At 36.0% G+C, this 17,225-nt stretch overlaps 3 protein-coding genes across 3 annotated transcripts in view; 1 reads left to right on the forward strand and 2 right to left on the reverse strand.

The window, feature by feature from the left end:
* LOC134750042 (uncharacterized) overlaps nt 1–13,969 on the reverse strand; it is a 21,532-nt gene extending 7,563 nt beyond the window's left edge. The window contains exons 1-5 of the mRNA XM_063685128.1: nt 13,443–13,969; nt 12,829–12,954; nt 12,169–12,395; nt 12,007–12,040; nt 11,654–11,781 (exon numbers count right to left, since the gene is read on the reverse strand). Of these exons, the coding sequence (XP_063541198.1) occupies nt 11,654–11,781; nt 12,007–12,040; nt 12,169–12,395; nt 12,829–12,954; nt 13,443–13,908 (981 nt within the window). The 5' untranslated portion in view covers nt 13,909–13,969. The remainder of the gene's footprint in view (nt 1–11,653; nt 11,782–12,006; nt 12,041–12,168; nt 12,396–12,828; nt 12,955–13,442) is intronic.
* The window catches only part of LOC134750045 (uncharacterized), a 27,487-nt gene extending 10,573 nt beyond the window's left edge, over nt 1–16,914 (forward strand). Inside the window, exon 2 of the mRNA XM_063685130.1 lies at nt 16,592–16,914. The gene's annotated coding sequence lies outside the window, so the exon portion shown is untranslated. The remainder of the gene's footprint in view (nt 1–16,591) is intronic.
* The window catches only part of LOC134750032 (putative metabolite transport protein HI_1104), a 397,448-nt gene that overhangs the window by 289,870 nt on the left and 90,353 nt on the right, over nt 1–17,225 (reverse strand). The window lies entirely within an intron of this gene.

Genomic DNA, 17,225 nt, shown 5'->3' on the forward strand with positions numbered 1-17,225 from the left:
ACGCGGTTATTCCAAATGGTTAAGTCACTCAGTTTAAAATTATCAATGCATAAGTAAATAAGAATAAATTGTGGGAACAGATAGTATAATTTAAGAATGTGTTTCTGAAAATTGCTTCCAATATTTAATTAATTCAGCAGGGAAAAAGAATACATGTCAGTAAGTGAGCAAGTATGTAATATTGATAAAGAGCCTTCTTGAATGATAAATGGTTTGTGCTGACAGAAGGGTCTTAGGTCAACATACTTTGAGTTGTTAAACAATAACGGGTTGCTTGTTAAGAGAAAATACATATTCATTACTAGCAACCTGCCTCGACTTCGCAAGGGTTACGCGAGACCTCAACTAGTTATATGCCTAAACCTTTTTCAAAAATTACTCTACTCGTAGGCAAAAACCACATTAAAATCCGTACATTAAATTTTAGAGTTTGTTGCGAACATACATACACACAGACAGACACAGCGGGGACTCTGTTTTATAGTGTAGTGATAAATTGCCATTAACTGGCCAAGCAAAGCCTGTTTATTTTTAGCCCACGTTATCATACAATTATGATTTTTATAATATATTGCACTTTCAAGTTCGAAAAGCCTTATTTCAGAAAAAAAATTGCCAATTATCTTTTCTAGAGCAACAACATTTTTTTTTTTTAATTCCATATACAGTAGAACCAGCTAAGAGTATTTGAATGTTGACAGAGTACTTACTTTTAAAACCAGCAAAGGGAGTCCTCACAGCATAATTACAACTCCTGTCTTCAACAACAGTCATGTATGTTAAGCACCGGGAAACATTTCAATAGTTTTCAGTTTGCTGGAAAAAAAAATAACACTGATTTTTACTTTGATCCTTGTCGGTTTTCAATAAAAGAAAAGTCATGTTGTTGCACAAAGCATAACAATAAGGCAACATAACACGTCACGTCACACATAAGCATTTCAAGTAAAGTGATAGTGGTGGAATGGGAGATTCAAAAGCTAGGTTGTAACAGTTAAGATCAGTCCGAAAAGTAGATTAAGTGAAAAATAGGACAAATTTCCAACAAATATTTTCTGATTAGTGATATAGTAGGGTTTAACAGTTTTCAAACAGCAGTAACTTGTCTAAAAGAAGAAACAAGAACGTAATCTTACCTTGCTTGAAGCGACGGTTTTCAACTATTAATCCATTTCATCCGCACTGTTTAGGCTCATTTTGAAATCTGTTGTGCAGTCTAAAATTTGTATTTGTTTGAGGACACTGGGAACATCGTTTGTTTGACGGGAAAATTCACTGTTCATTCCATAACATGTTAAATACTTCCATTTTATTGACGTTTGTGATATATTTGTCTGATTTCGCAAAAACGTTATGAAACCCTAGGAGAATATTCTTAGTTTTAAAATTCTATCATTAAATTTAGTTCAGCAATGTATTTTTGCCGTAGTAATCTGATAAGTCATCTTATGAAGAAAAACCTACAACAATAAACAACGGGATCCAAAATATGGCGGATTGGTGGCAGCGAAAGTATACCATAGACAAAAAAAAAAATTTTAGAGAGCCAGAAAAGGAAAGAGGAACGTTCCATCTTACTCTAGAAATAGTTTATGGTTTAAGATTATTGGATAAATTATTGACTTTTTCATATTGTATAAAAGCGTTTTTACCATTCAAATGATTTTACATAAAAATTAAAAACCTTAGATGATATAATATTAGCGTTTTTGTTAATTTTAATCTTAATTTACTAGCGCCATCTATAGGGGTCCTATATCTAAGTCAGCTTCACGAGCTATAGACAAGTTAATTTCGAAATCATTCTTTGAATCCGACCAATTTGTGTAGGTCCTGTTTGGTGTATTGTCAGGAGTGTCGGAACGTGTTTTTAATTTCGTCGCATAGCGTATGCGTGCGTGTTGCTGGTTGTAGGAAATGTATGTGTGTGTGTGGTCATAGAGAATGACGTTTATGCAAAAAGACGAGTTCGCACGATCAATTTCATTTAGTATCGATAATGAATAAATTGCCATTTTCATTTATGCAATAAAAGATAGTCTTCCTGTTGATAAATTTTACCAAGTTATATAATTTGAAATACATGTAAAGTTAGAGCCAGCTAGTATATATCGTACTTTAGACGGTTTTTGAATTGCAATGATCGAATTAATTTGTAGATGACGGTTTCTTTTATTATTGTTATTCCATATTTTAAGGTTGATTATTATTATTCATCGATTGCTATAAAATATCATTCATTTTAATAATGTGTAATTGTTTTAATAAAATTTGTCAAAGGACTGTCTCATTTCAAGTGTAGACAGAGAGAGTCATACTGTCTTTGTCTTGCACTAGTGCTGGCACCTAAAAGAAAAGGATGAGTATAGACAATGTAGATTTTCGGATCGGGAAACGACAGCCATTAATACGTCATCTGACGGAGAATAGTGATATTATTAAGCCCGGTTTACATTCCTGTGCGAACCATAAGTCGAACCACGAGACGCGAATGTAAATCTAGTATTATAGTGTGTAAGTAACGTAAGTAAATGACATTCGTTAATGGTGTTGCTACTTGTCATTGACGGGTTATAGTTGACGTTATTCGTATATTTTGCTAAATATAAGAAAAATAAAGAAAATCAATTCTAAAAATCGATAAAGTAAAATACAATTCAACGGCAAGCGCGGGGTTCAAGTTTTTTTTTAAGGTCCCTCCACACTCATTCGCGACGCATAGTTTGGAGCGCGGTTATGGAAGACAGCTTTTTACGCATACATTTTCGAGATTACCGCCGTTTTTACTGACGAACGTGACTATCAAGTTATAGTTTCGAATTTAAAAGAGAAATTACGACTGAAACGTTTGTTGACAGTTGAATGAGACCCGTATGCCCGTGAACATCGCGTTACTGGTTCTAGTTTTTTTTAAGTCAATTTAATCGTAAAGATTTAACTTAAAGTGGGTTTTAATTATTAAAAGCTTTTGTGAAACAAATGAAGAACACTGACAAGTTTAGTTTAGCCGCATATAAACAAAGTAGGCCATGAAATCAGGGTAAATCAGTTATGATCAGTTATGTCGGTCTTGTAAACAAGACAACTTTGTTTTGAACAAGAAATATGGTATTAGGTGTCAGGGTGAAATAAATAGTGTTTTTAGACAAATACGAATGCAGGACCTATCTCGGACAAGGTTTATAAATTAGCGGAAATGCGTATTTGAGTGAAAATAGTTATTTATGTGCGCGAGTATCATTGTTTTATTTTTCATTTGCTAAAGTGAAATACGTAGTGTACGTGTTGTGTATTTTGTAAGTCAGAAAGCACGAAAATATGTGCATCAGTTAAGTGTAACATGTGTAACAGAGTGAGGAATGTACATAGGTGAGTACGAATATTTTGACGAACTCGGGGAAACATTTCGGAATTTTAATATACAGACTTGTTGGGTTTTCTATCTACGTAAAAATTAATTAGTAGTGCTTTTCAAAAAAAAATCCGTAATAGTTTGTTTGCAGTGTATGTGTATACTTGCGTTCGGTTTAGGGGTTTTCTTAAGAAAAATAAAAATCTTTTAGTTGGTTATTATCTTATTGTGTGCGTAAAACATGTGGAAAAAATAAAAGAAATCTAAAAAGTGTTCTTTTGAAAGCCATTGCTAAATTTGTCAAATTTCCTAACGCTCTGATAGTCTAGTGATCTCTAGGGCAGATAAATGTATGGGATATATAATCTTATAAGATCCAAGTTCGTATCTCGCATAGTGAATAAGTTTCAACTTTTATGTATTTTTTGTGAACTGGGTTAATTTATATTAGACAAATGTTGCAATTTTTTACTTTGCTTTGGATCATTTTAGGGCTTCATTTCTAATCAAGTTGTTTTAGTTCCATAGTCTGTTTTCTTTCAAAATTCTTTATATCTTACTTGTACCAGTTATTATGGTTATGCACTTGTGCAGTGTTATAAAACAAAGTTAGTAGGATAAGTACTTGGTTCCCAGGATACCTAAAAGTCTAAAAGTGTTATGATTCAAGTCTAGTGTGGTTTATTGTGAGTGTGAATTATAGTGTAAAAAAATAGTGGTTACATGTTTTCAAGAGTACAATACAAAACTCTAGTGTAGTGGGAAAGGTGAATATTTGTGCTGTCAATTTGTAAAACAAGAGACATCGTGGCCGGTCTTCAAGACGCTCGTGTAACCAAGCAAAGACAACCACTGTTTTCCTGTTGCCACCGTCATAAGGACTGCAGAGAATTTTCAAGACAATCTACGGGATAAAAACACTGACCAAGGAAGAATGAACACAAGTTTTGAACGTTCAATGGAAAATTTATATTTGTAACTTACATTTTTTATTTTTTATTCTACTATTTTAAAATGAGGTAGCTAAAATCAAATAAAAAAAATAGGAAATGTTTTATGTTATAGATTTTGAAACCTAATTTGATATGAAGGGAAATCATTGTTGTATGTTTGGGGTTGTGGTGTGAGTGCTGTGGGCGGTTGTTAATGATCATTGGTGGAAATTAAAATGAACATGTTTTGCAGCATATATGGTAGGCTCTTAAAATTTATGATTCGTCACTATCATCATCATTAGCATTATAAATATCATATGGTTTTTTATTTGAGAGTATCATTGAATTATTTTGATTGGTCAATGGACTAATCATATAAAGGCAATGTAGTACAAATACAAGTAGAGTCATTATACATATTTTGTTTCTACATTATATGAAATTCATTCCGGGGTTTTAGTACAGTTTTGTTTTAAATAAGTGACTTAGGTAGGTTCATTAAACCAAAATTGCCCAGTATTAAGGTGATGAGACCGGAGTTGTATGACAATTAGCTAATATATGATTATTGCGTGAAATTTTTTTTTGGTTCTTTGTAGAGCGCCCTTGTTGTAAGTGGAATAAATTGAGTTACTCGGGATTATATTTTCATGTACAGTTGGCAGTATTTTCCGTTTGTTCTTTTCCTTGATTCTTCATGATTGAGGGCCGCAATCATCTGAGGTCGTCATTTTTGTTTATCCAAAAACCTTCCACTCTGCACTATGCCTAGGCGTTTGTGCAGATCCTTTTTCCACTATCTTTATACATTTTCGGTTAGCACTTGCATATATTATATGCAAGGTGGGTCGTTTTCTCTGCAACTAACTGTACTTCTCTAACGCTGATTTACTGCATAATGGTGTGATAATATTGAGTTTGAACGACATTGTTAGGCAAAGGACAGGGGCAAATGAGGTCATGAGGTGTCATCTCCGATGAAGCTTTCAATTGAAAGTCAATGCAAAATCTGTTGAATCGTGAAAATAAGTTAAATAAGTGCATTTTTTTTGCAAACTGCTCAAATTATTTTGTAAATAGTAATTAATAAATAAAAATAATAATAAAAAAAAAAATTTTTAAGGGTAGGCTCGGGATGAATGCCACAAGTTTTTTTTTTTTTTAATATCTAGAACTAGAAATAATGAATTAGTATTGGATCAGGCAAGGATAGGTGTATTTTTTTTTAAATATTATTTATTATAATTCAAGTTTTAATGAAATTTTTTTTTTTTTTATTACATAGAAAAGCTTTGGCTGTCTGTAGAAATCGTGCGTAAGCGTAACTGAGGAGGAATGATTGTGTGTGTGTGTGTGTTGAGTACTTATAGTTATGAGTCTGTGATGATTTATGCCAGAGGTGTATGAATATGAGATGACAGATGACGAATGTTCTTTATTGGAAAGAATGGATTGATACGGATAGACAAAAGCTTAAGGGTAATCAAAGTAAACTAGATTTGTCGGCATTTGCAAGGGGAACAAAACGGGGGGGAAAATGGGACATCTGGCTGGAAAAATCTTATCAGTAGGTTAAAGTCCATTGGACTAGACCCATTTAAAGGGTAGATTTTTGTAGCCAGAACTACACAAGGTAATAAGCCCAATACGAAACTCTACACACCTTGGCTTGAATGGGATATATCCGACATTCGACATATTTTGATGGGCCGTGAGCGTCTAGAAAGGGCGAGGCTCTTTTCAAGAGGTTAATGAAGTACAATTATATGTTTTCATGGAAGTGAGGTATATTATTGAGCAAATAATTTTATTGTTATTTATTTTGATTAAGCGATGCTTTAGTTTAGACGAAAATATTTTATCATACCATAATGGGGTATTTATTTGTGTCAAATTTAAGTTTGTTTTATAAAAAAAAAAACACCCAAACAAACTTAAGTCGGTATATTTTATTCAAGTACAAGACATGCGCCAAAAAAACGTGACTGGAGGTGATAGGGCAATGAAATTTGGTTTGAATTTCTGGCAATGAGGCTTGAAGGCTTCGTACTTATAAAAATTAAAGGTCTCTTCGTTTTGCATGGAAAGTCTTTGCTGTTTCATTAGATGCTCTTCTACGGAGGGGTACGGCGCATAGAGGAAAGGAATACTCGCCGCTGCCGGGATGAACTGGCAAGGACGGGTTATTAGAACCTACCGGACTCACAACCTGGTATTTCTGGCGGAGCGAAGTTTCTGGGGAAAGAGTCATCATTATTCATTGACAGTGTTCTAATGAACTAATTTCAGAGCTGAGTCACTAGCGGTCACTTAGTATTGGAATACACACTACACGTTTAGAAAAAGGGGGGAAATTTCCGACTAATCTAGAGTAGATTGAAGTTTTTTATAAATTACTGTAATAATTTCTAATAAACTTAAATCGGGGGCGGCTGTGACTGGTCGTATCCCTATAGCCTAGTATTAAGCTCATTTTTCATTACAAAAACATAGAAGATGGGAAAATATACCTTTGTAAAACTGAAATCCTCTTCAGTCGCATATTTCGTTCATAATTCCACTAAATATTCTGACAGATGAAACTTGAAGCACTTAATTCCATGCTTTACTATTTAACACTAGTGTTCTCGTTAAATTAACCCTTGTTTTTAACTTAGAAATAACCAAAATAAACTTAAAAAAAAAGGTTCAATACAAAATTACGGAGACTGAAAGCTTGACAGGATGTCGAACTGACGTTTAGGTGCTCCTGGTACAATATGACATGCAATAACGTTTTTGATACTACATTCTGATCGTAAAACTTACGTGTAAAATATAGTTAAATCTTAATTTCCGGAAGTTGTTTTAAACATATTTGTTATTAATAAACGTAAAACACGTTGAAGTGAGCGAAGAATTCGGAAATAAACTAAAAATATCATAAAGTAAAATAATATATCAGATTCATACGTAATGGACTTCAGAACGCTCCTTCTTTTATTATTTGTTTGGGCTCCTCAAACTGAACTGCTATCTATGTGTGCGTGAAATGTGGATGTCGTTGTAAATGTCTCTGTCCTTCTGAAACATCGCATGCATGAAAGGGATAGATATCGGGGGAATCGACATTTAGTGATTGTAAACGTTAAGATATAGACCGTAAGGATTAGTAAACACAATTGGACATATGACCTTCTTCTTGAGTCGAGCGCCGTTATGTGCCATGGGGCGAACGACCTCCTTCTCAATTCTGGTATCCTGGTACTTTTTGGATAATGTTTGTCTTAATAAGTCGCCTGTCGCTTGTCGCCGGTCGCCTGTCGCCTGTCGCCTGTCGCCTGTCGCCTGTCGCTTGTCGCCTGTCGCTTGTCGCCTGTCGCCTGTCGCAAGTCGCCTGTCGCTACTAAAAGGTATAAAAGGCCGGAGCGGGCACGGGGGGATTCATTCATTCTTCAACCATCGGACTAGTCGTGACTCTGGCTTTTGGGCGTAATTTTCGTACTGGTAAGCGAAGTTTCTCTGCTACTTTTTCTGTGTTTGTTTTTACTTGGAATTATCTTGGTAAATTGAAACTTAGAATTTGTGTCTGCGTTTGGTTTTACGGGGACAATATCGTCGTAACGCTGAACCTAGACTATTGTGGAGATTCTTTGCTGCTATGTATGGGTTTTATTTTATTGTAAAGTTTTCGATACTGAGTTGTTCCGAGTGCCGCCACGTTATGCAGGGACAATATCGTTGCATAGCAAGGACTTGGAATTGGTCTGTGTTTGGTTTTACGGGGACAATATCGTCGTAACGCTAAACTTGGACTATGGTGGAGATTCTTTACTGATGTGTTGTGTGTAGTGTTGAGTGCCGTGAAGTGAAATTTTCTACACTGTATTGTTCTAAGTGCCGCCACGTTATGCAGGGACAATATCGTTGCATAGCAGGTACTTGGAATTGTGTCTAGGTTTAATTTTGCGAAAAGTAATTTTCGTAATGTTAAGCTTGGATAATGGTGCCTAAGGGAATTTCACTTCTTTATTTAGTTTGTTTGTTTTGTGAGAAATTATACTAGTAAAATTACTCTTAGTTATTTTAGTGTCTTTTTTATGGGGTCTTTTGCTATTTTTGAAGCCAGATCATTGCTTGGACTGACAGTTTGTTCAACTAAACATTCATCACGCCTGGCGGTGTTAAAGGTGATGGGTGGTTAGGAGTCTTTTAGTTCCAGGCTTGAGAGGGCCTGGCATCTCTTCTTTACCAACATAAGAGATGAACTATCTCCCAGGTCTCAAAGCCCAGCTGTTAGATGGAAGTGAGGGCATCACGTGCGTGCCATTCGGAGTAATCTGAGCTCACTAAAGTCGGCAGTAATTGGGATCTGGTCCCCTATTAAATATATTTATATATTTCGGTGCTCTGGCGCATGCTAGTGCTGATTGCGGGGAAGGATTCTGTCGTGATTATTATTATATACTTAGTCTTAGTTGCGGCAGGACTTCTCATGTGGTTGGTGCTGGTGTGTGCAAAGGGTTCCGATCCACTGATAGACACGGAATAGGGCGACTTACCTCCTAATTCTTTGGCTTGCGAGCATAGGAGGGGGAGTCAAATATACGGACCATTAGTTTTGCTAATCTCGGTTTGGTCTACCGAACTTTCCAGCTTCTAGTAGGGATACACTTGTGTATATTCCAAGGCACTAGGTCAATGGTAAGTGCGATCTGTGCTTTGGGTGTACATAGAGTAGGGCCAGAGGGTAGGATTATAAATAGGGTAGAGTCATACACTATTTGTCTGTAGGTATTTGTGTGTAGGGTCTCTTTTATGATTGGTCTAAGACTCTGATATGGTTGATATAAATTCTTCTTTTAAAGACTTAAAAATATGGCTTCATTAACCTAAAATATGTGTATTTAAAAGGTAAAGGATTCTTTTGCCTAAATCTTTCTAACTTTTAATTTATCTGGGGAAAATAAATTAAATTCCTATGAAATATTTATTTTTATCTATTAAATTTCTGGTTTTTGGAGTAAAGACGAGGTACTGAGTTTTGCAATCAGGTTTCTAAGGTATTTCCAAATAAATTCTTAAAATATCAAGCTGGTTTTAGGCATACAGATCGTTCTGGGATAGAAGAATGGTTTGTTTTAGGGACCCCTTGGCAGGCAAGAGCAGTCCAATGGGAATTTGAGTGGAATAATGCTCAACTTGATATTTCAGTCTCATAAAATATAGCAAATAACATTAGTACTTCGTTTATACATCTAAAAGACTAGAAATTTAGTCTATACTTTCAGTTCTGGGTATTGGGAAAAGGGATCAGTATCCCTAGCTTTTGAACCTAAAAAAAAATAAGTAATTTTGATTGATTGATGATACTTGGCGCTTCTTTCATCAGATCATCTAGGAATGCTTAGGTTGCGAAGCGTTGGTCATAGCCCGTCTGGCTACAATGTTAGGATAGGTGACCCGAATGATGTTTTAAAACGGGATAAGGCCTTCTGACCCGCATCGAGCATGCGAAGCAGTACGTGTGAACTCACACATCGTTTAGAAGGTGATAGTATAATTATAACTTTTCCTAAAAAGCTAGGGTGTAAATGGGCTTATCCTGGGAGTGCTGCTTCGTATGTTATCCCGAAGGCTTAATAGGCGTAGCGGGACTTCACCAAAAACATTTTTAAACTCATTTTTCCAATAACATTTTTAACCTCATATTAACCATATATGCTGCAATTACCTAAATAATGTCATATGTAGTAAGCCTTTAACAGCATTTACATTACACGAATAGATTTAACAAAATTGTAATATTGATTTCATCCCTACGCTCGGAATACTATTTTAGAATGCTTCGCTACGCTCAGCTTTCAATTATGGAATCATTTGCTTCGTTCTGGATTCGATGTGCGGCCTCACCGTAAATATGTCAATTTCCTCCCTAGCGACACAATCTACTATTTTTACTACTGTAACTATTAAAATATTCTTTAGTTTCATATTAATATATCTTCAGTACCATAAATATAAAAATTCTTTAATATATAGGTAATAATAGAATAATACCAGAGTCCAAAATTTAGTCGATACTCATTAAAGAATCTAGGGTTCCACGGTACACTTCGAGGGGTTCTAACTACTATCTAGACGATCACATGGCCAAATTTTAGGGGTAGATTCTTAAGAGGTGTTTAGCATAAGAGTAGTTTAATAGTATTAGTTGGGGGGGGTGACACGGTGCCTATCACACTAACAGGTCGTTATTAGGCCTCATAACACGAAAGCTTAAAAGCGTTCCTTTTCGACGCACCCATAAGTAAGAGCGCGCAACGCTTTTTAAGCTCTCGTGCGAATGGGGCCTTAGTTATAATATAGTGTAGGTACCTACAATTGTTGCTTTATGAAGTTTATTTACCTGCAAACTGATTTGACTGCCAAAGTAGCAATAAACAAATATATCCAAAGCTGTAGCGACCAGATATTCCACAGTAACTAATTCAAACTTCTGTAACAAAATAAATATACTAACGTATATTTTTGCTCCAGAATGTCATAGACAGATCGTGGTATAATAGCGTATTTGACTGTATTTAGACTTATTATATATTACATTAAGCAGCTATGTTTTACGGTTTTACAACAAAACAAAATGGAAACACGGCTAAATCACGTATCATAACGTAATTGATAGATAACTAACAGTTAAACTCGATCAGCTGATGCTTTTCGGGCATCTTGCCGCAAATCAAACTGCGAAATCGCCGTGAAGTTGTGCGAGTGTCTTCGTAAACGTCGCGTAACTAATTGTAATGTACTTGTATATACTATCATAGAGTAACTTATACTAGAGCGGTACTGTCATAGTAAATTTTGTAACCACAGTAAATTCACTGTCGACACACTTTAAAACTAAAAATGAAGATTTATAAAAATACGATAAGATTTATTTAAATATAGATATATGATTTTTTTTATTTGCATTAATTATTTTTATGATTTTGACCCATGTTCTTTCACTGATATGCGTTAAAATGTATAAATAACAAACGAGACCGTCAACGCCATCTATACGACAGTAGGCCAAAACTAGTAGCGGCCTCTGAACGAGAATCAAATTTTCTTGATTATCGAGGCACGGTTTTTTCCTTAGACTGTATCCATCTATTACGGAGTTATATCTATCTTTGATACTATGCATGAAGTTATACCCTAAATGTACATCCGTGATACTATGTCTATGACGTCGCAATATTTTCGCTCCGCGAAGTCGCACCGCAATACACGCACATAGTCTGGGGGAGCTTTATAAATGTCATTTTTATGTTATCTCTCTCGTACTCACCACACTAGCCGCATACAGAAGAGTGCAGATATACAGCGTGGCCTCGACAACCCTCAGAGCCAATAACGGCGACAGGAAGGCTTCGAACTTGTCCTTGTACATGGCGACCACTTGACCGACGCGCGCGCATTCCCGCAGCGCGTCCTCTGTCGCGGCGTCGAACTCTGAGTCGTATATATCTGGTCACATCAAAAAGAAGGGGCTCTATAGACCTTGCAACAAATAGCATTCGATTTTCTATACATCGCAGCAATTGATCGATCGATAGAATTCGTTGCACCTACTTAGTCTGCAATGCGTCAAAAATTACATGCAATTTGTTGCAAGCTTAAGAGCTCTTAACACACAAAACGTGAAATAAAAGAAGACAATATAAATATCATACAAATTAACACTACACTTACCAAATTCGTTCCGTCGATCCAAAAAATGGGCGGTCTGCGTAAAACAAGATAAATATGATTACATACCTACTACAAACTATAATTATTGCTTGTAATGAATGTAGCATTCTTAGAAAATTACTCTTGTATAGGTTACCTACCTACCTACGGCTAAATACTTACTACTTTCTTATCATAATGATACGCCGAATCTTCCAAGTCTGCCTTGCTGTAGATATAGTTGTGTCGCTCGTCGTCCACTATCCCAGCATAGGCTCCAGAATTTCGTGACAGGGCCTTGTGTCGAACTCCACTCTGTAGTAAGCCAGTGTAACGTGCGTTTCGCACGCTGCAGCAGAGCAAGTCTAGTTGACCACAGAGCAGGATGGAGTTTGAGGCGAAGAATACTCCTGGAAAAATACATTGTAAACAAAGCAAAGGAAAAAGTGAGTTACTCAGTCTGGTGATCAGCTATGTCATCTCATCACATCACATCATCGTTGCAAAATACCTTGTATCCGTCCCGTGCAAAGATTTCCATACTTGCCATACATTAGTCTATTTTCGAGCAAAAGTTGGTAGTTCGCACTTCTGCACAATTTGCTCTTTAAGCAGGCACTCGTTTAAGCTGACTTCTCAAACCCAAAAACATTATATCTCTGTAAGCTAAGCTAAGCCGTACCGTTGAACCACTGGAAAGTAAGTAGCTAACGGGCGGCTGATAGAAACAGCTGATGGGACAGGAAGGAATATTTCAAGCCATCATTGGTAGAAATCTACGTGCAGGATATTTTTCGGCTGATGTGATATTAGCTATATCAGAAAGGATTATATATGTCAGACCTAGCTGTCCGAGGGCGAGGCCGACGAAGGCCTGCGCAAGGCACTGCCGCAGACACGCTATTAGCACGTACGGGCTCCGCTCAGCGTCCATGTACGCCCAGTTCTGCAGGGGCTGATGCGTCCACACTGCGAAATAAGTTATAAACTGCGTCTGCAGAAAGAGACTTGCTTGAGACTTCGAGCATGTTTACATCACGCATAGCTAAAACTCAGGTTCGAGTAGAGTCAACCCGAGATTGTTTCCGCGTGGAGGCGTTCATAAACAGCATAGCAATTCTACCTGTAGCAGTAAAAGTAGGTAATAGATATAACCAGTCCACCAGACACCACTAAGTTACTCTGCTGTAAAACTGTTGAATAAAAAATGCGCTGATTTGTCGACAGGTGTTTGTGGCCTTTGTCTGGCGTCATGTGCCAGATTTTTTGTACCTACCCACAACATTCCGTTGTATTCAAAATCATTACTTGCAGACTTTTCCCATGCAATGTGCTGCACACAGCGTACGTCATCAACCGGAGACTAAGGATCTACAGAAGATAGCTAGAGTTCAAGTGTGTGAATTGGATTATCAAGACAACGGATAACAAGACTATAAAATTAATTAGATACTTACAGTGAAAACCCATAGGCATAGCGACATACATCGTCACACTAAACAACGTACAAGCCGTATACGCATACGCGAACTTCTTCGCTGACGTATAACTACCTTCCATCGTCATATTCGTCAAGCCTCTCGCCGAATGGAACTTGAAGTTCTCATTCATAAATTCTACTAAGTCGTACAACTTTTCTTTGTATAAAGCAAAGTAAATGACGACGGAAAGTGATGTTGTCAAAAGTAGACCATCACCTAGTTTATCCAAACTGACCATAATATCAACCCATTCCGTGCACAAATTCACGATTAATGTTATTGAATAGTTTAAAAGCACAAAGATAACTAAAGCCAAGTAGATATTGTTTAATATTATCTTAAATTCACTGTCGGTGTTGGGAAACCATTCCCAACAGCCAACGAATTTTAATGGCAGTTGCATGAAGTGGGTGTAATCGGATATTTGATCTTTGGCGGCCATTTTGTTGACTGATGACTGATCGTGAAATGGACGCCGCTGATCAAGAAGGGCTTTAAATACTGAGGTTGAGGTTTTTAATTAAGTATGCAAACCTAAAGGTGTTTCCTCACTAGGGATATGTAACACGTACAGTTATTATCATGGAGGCATAGTGTCTCTTTTAATATTATTTACTTATACGTAGGCAGGTAGATAGTAGTAGTAGTAGAGTGTATAAGTAGGGCAAGATTAGCTAGATCATGAAGGATTATGACGAATAATTATGCTTCCTACAACTGTCGCTCAAACTTCTACCGCATACTTAATTAACAAGTTCACTGCCGATGCCGGAGGGGGTCGAAAGACCCCATTCAAAGTATGGTTTACTACGAGTTACTCTAATTTGCCTCAGCGATGGTGTTAATGAAGGTATGTTGTTTGGCACATGTGAATGAAGCATATCATAATGAAGAAAACTACAAAGGTGTACTAAGACCTAAGGTGAAGTCGATAATTAATCCATTGTTAACTCAACTTTGACTAATTAGCGAAGCTTCGTTTAGAATATTAAAGTTCTTCAACTACAAAGTTTGAGCACTTAAGGTAAGTGGTTTGTAGTGACTTTGCTAATCATTTTGTTAATTATTGTTAGAATTGGGAATGATCATATTATGTAGAACTTTTCTTGGGGTACCTAATGATTCTCCGATTTTTTTTAGCAGATTATCGATTCGCAATGGCAGACAACGATTCGCCGAGCATCGGTTTGCAGTGATTTATTTGTAAATGTAACTTTTGGTCGACTAACGTTACGTAGACTCTTGGTTCACATACAGTTCAGTTCGCTTCTATGTAAATTAGCAGAACTATTATTCGAAGATTTTCATTTGGCCGAATAATCTTTTCGTTTAAGCAATGTTTAGTCCAATAATATTTCACATTTTAACGAACCAACCCACTTTGCGGCAACGCGCGCGGCGCCGGCCCCTTACAGCTCGCGCGCACATAATCGCCTCGTGTGTCAAACGTGGCCAAACACAAAATACACAAAACAATAGGGTATTTGACAACATTAAAAATATATAACGAATTGCTGTCATCCTGAAAGATAATAAACTTATAAAGTATATTTCACTATATTTGAATGTAAATTATGTTTAGTTTTTGGAAAATAAACGAAAGAAAATTTAATATTTTTTGAAATTTCATCAGGGACGTGAACGCTCTGTGATTGGTCAACGCTCGGATGACGTCACACGCGGGTAAACATTCTTGATTGCCTCGAGTGTTTTAACTGTTTTATTTGTATTTAGTTAATTTTAGTTATTGTACCACAGTTTTCTGATATATTCCGATTTATCCGTATATCTAGTAGCACAATATTCATAAGAATCTCAAAATTGAGCCGAAATATGTGAAAGCTGATAGCGGCAACCTACCAGACATAGACGCATTAATGGTTGCACTTTTCTTTAAAGATAATCCGGATTACTATGTTGCGGAACTTAGAAATGTAAAAACAGCTGTGTGAGTATACGTAGAAATTGTTTATTTACGAACATTTCGATTTCGATGATACGAATACGACGACGATATATATATAGAATACGATGACGAGAATAGTATCTCCATACTGCACTTTAGTTTGAAAGAAAAAGTATGCTACTATATAACTACCAACTAATGCTGAAAGAGCTATGTTATGAGGTTATGTAGTAATACATTAAATACCTAGATCTTGTTTCGTTAAATACAACAAAATCCGCTGCTTTAACTACCATATTTATTTACAGTTAAATTATTACTTACATCGAAGTGGTCTTCACACATAAAACATTTGTATGCGCTAAAATGCTCTTTGGGTCTCTTTGCGCTAGTTTTAACCACATTTTTCTTTTTTTTGGGATTCGTTGGAACGGAAACAAACAATTTATCTGGATTTTTTATAGTCGTACTTGAACATTGCGGCACTATACACCATTTATATACCATTTTACAGTGTAATAATCAATTCAATGCTCATAAACCATAAGATTTACTAAGGTCATTGACTGAGTTTCCTCGCGTGTGACGTCACACGTGTCACGTGATTAGCCCCTTTGCAAAAACAGCGTTTAAGGCGCGTTCAAAATAAATAAACTTTAACATTGTTTTTTTATATTTAATACAGGAAATTTCAAGGAAATATCAATGTAGTGTAATTATTAAGTCATAAACAATCAATTAAAACCATTTTCAAAAATTAGTCAAATAGCCTATTAAATATAGTGAATACATTTTTCACATTACGCCCGTGACAGTAGCGAAACGGCCAAGCCACATATTTTAACTAAGGTGTAGAGTTTGTGAAGATAGGGCCTGTAGAGTTAGAAGCTTGGCTCTACAAAAGATCTGATAACTTTTTGACAGTGCGAGCCTTATGGTTTCGTCTTGGCAACATTTTACATGAAATGTTATTGGTGGGATTTTATATGGTCACATAATACATAATTTGATATGGTCAGCTAGAGTGATGCTTGCATAAGGGATAACCCTTTCGTTGCTAATGGTCAAACGCAAAAAGACACTGATAATTCGACGAATGATAAAAATACCCATTGTAGACATGTCACGAAAGCCTTTAAGATGACATTAGAGGCATGAGGCTTGATAATTTTATTAAAAAAACGTTTGTATTAAGCATTATTTTTGAGTTGAAAATTAGTTTTATCTCGCTGAAGATATGGTGTTTACAGTACCTCTAAAGGTTGTAACCCTTTCACCGCCATTTGCCATTTAAGACATTACTCACACACTTTGCCACAGTGAAAGTGCCCATTTCTTGGTACTGTGGCCAAAACTTGACTATTTCAGGCATCCTTGGCGTTGAAAGGTTAACCCTTATCCACCGATTATGAATGTTGTATAAGACGCGCTACAAGCAACTGAATGTATTTTCTTTTATGCGCTCAATTCAGGGCTACTTGCGATTCATGTATAAACAAGAACTATATTAATTTCTTAAATAAAACACTTTCCGAATTATAATGGTTTTATTTTGTGCTTTTCTATTACAATAATTAAGTCGCTCAACTTCAAACTCGGGTCAATCACTGTCAGATTATGCGATTTTGAAAAACGAAAAAATAATAATAATGAAAAATTGTTTATTTGGTTTAAGAATTACTTATACAGGTAAGTGTTGGTGCCTCTTTTTAAGTAAGAAAATACCTGTGTTAAGAGGCACCGCTCTTCCTTAAAATTGGTAATAAATAGTTTTAAAATAAAAATATAAACTTAAAGAAATAAAAATGAACACATCAGCTTTAAGTATAACAAAAGTAATTACTTATAGTTTA

Source organism: Cydia strobilella, chromosome 19 (assembly GCF_947568885.1).
Source record: "Cydia strobilella chromosome 19, ilCydStro3.1, whole genome shotgun sequence".
NCBI classification, from domain to species: domain Eukaryota; kingdom Metazoa; phylum Arthropoda; class Insecta; order Lepidoptera; family Tortricidae; genus Cydia; species Cydia strobilella.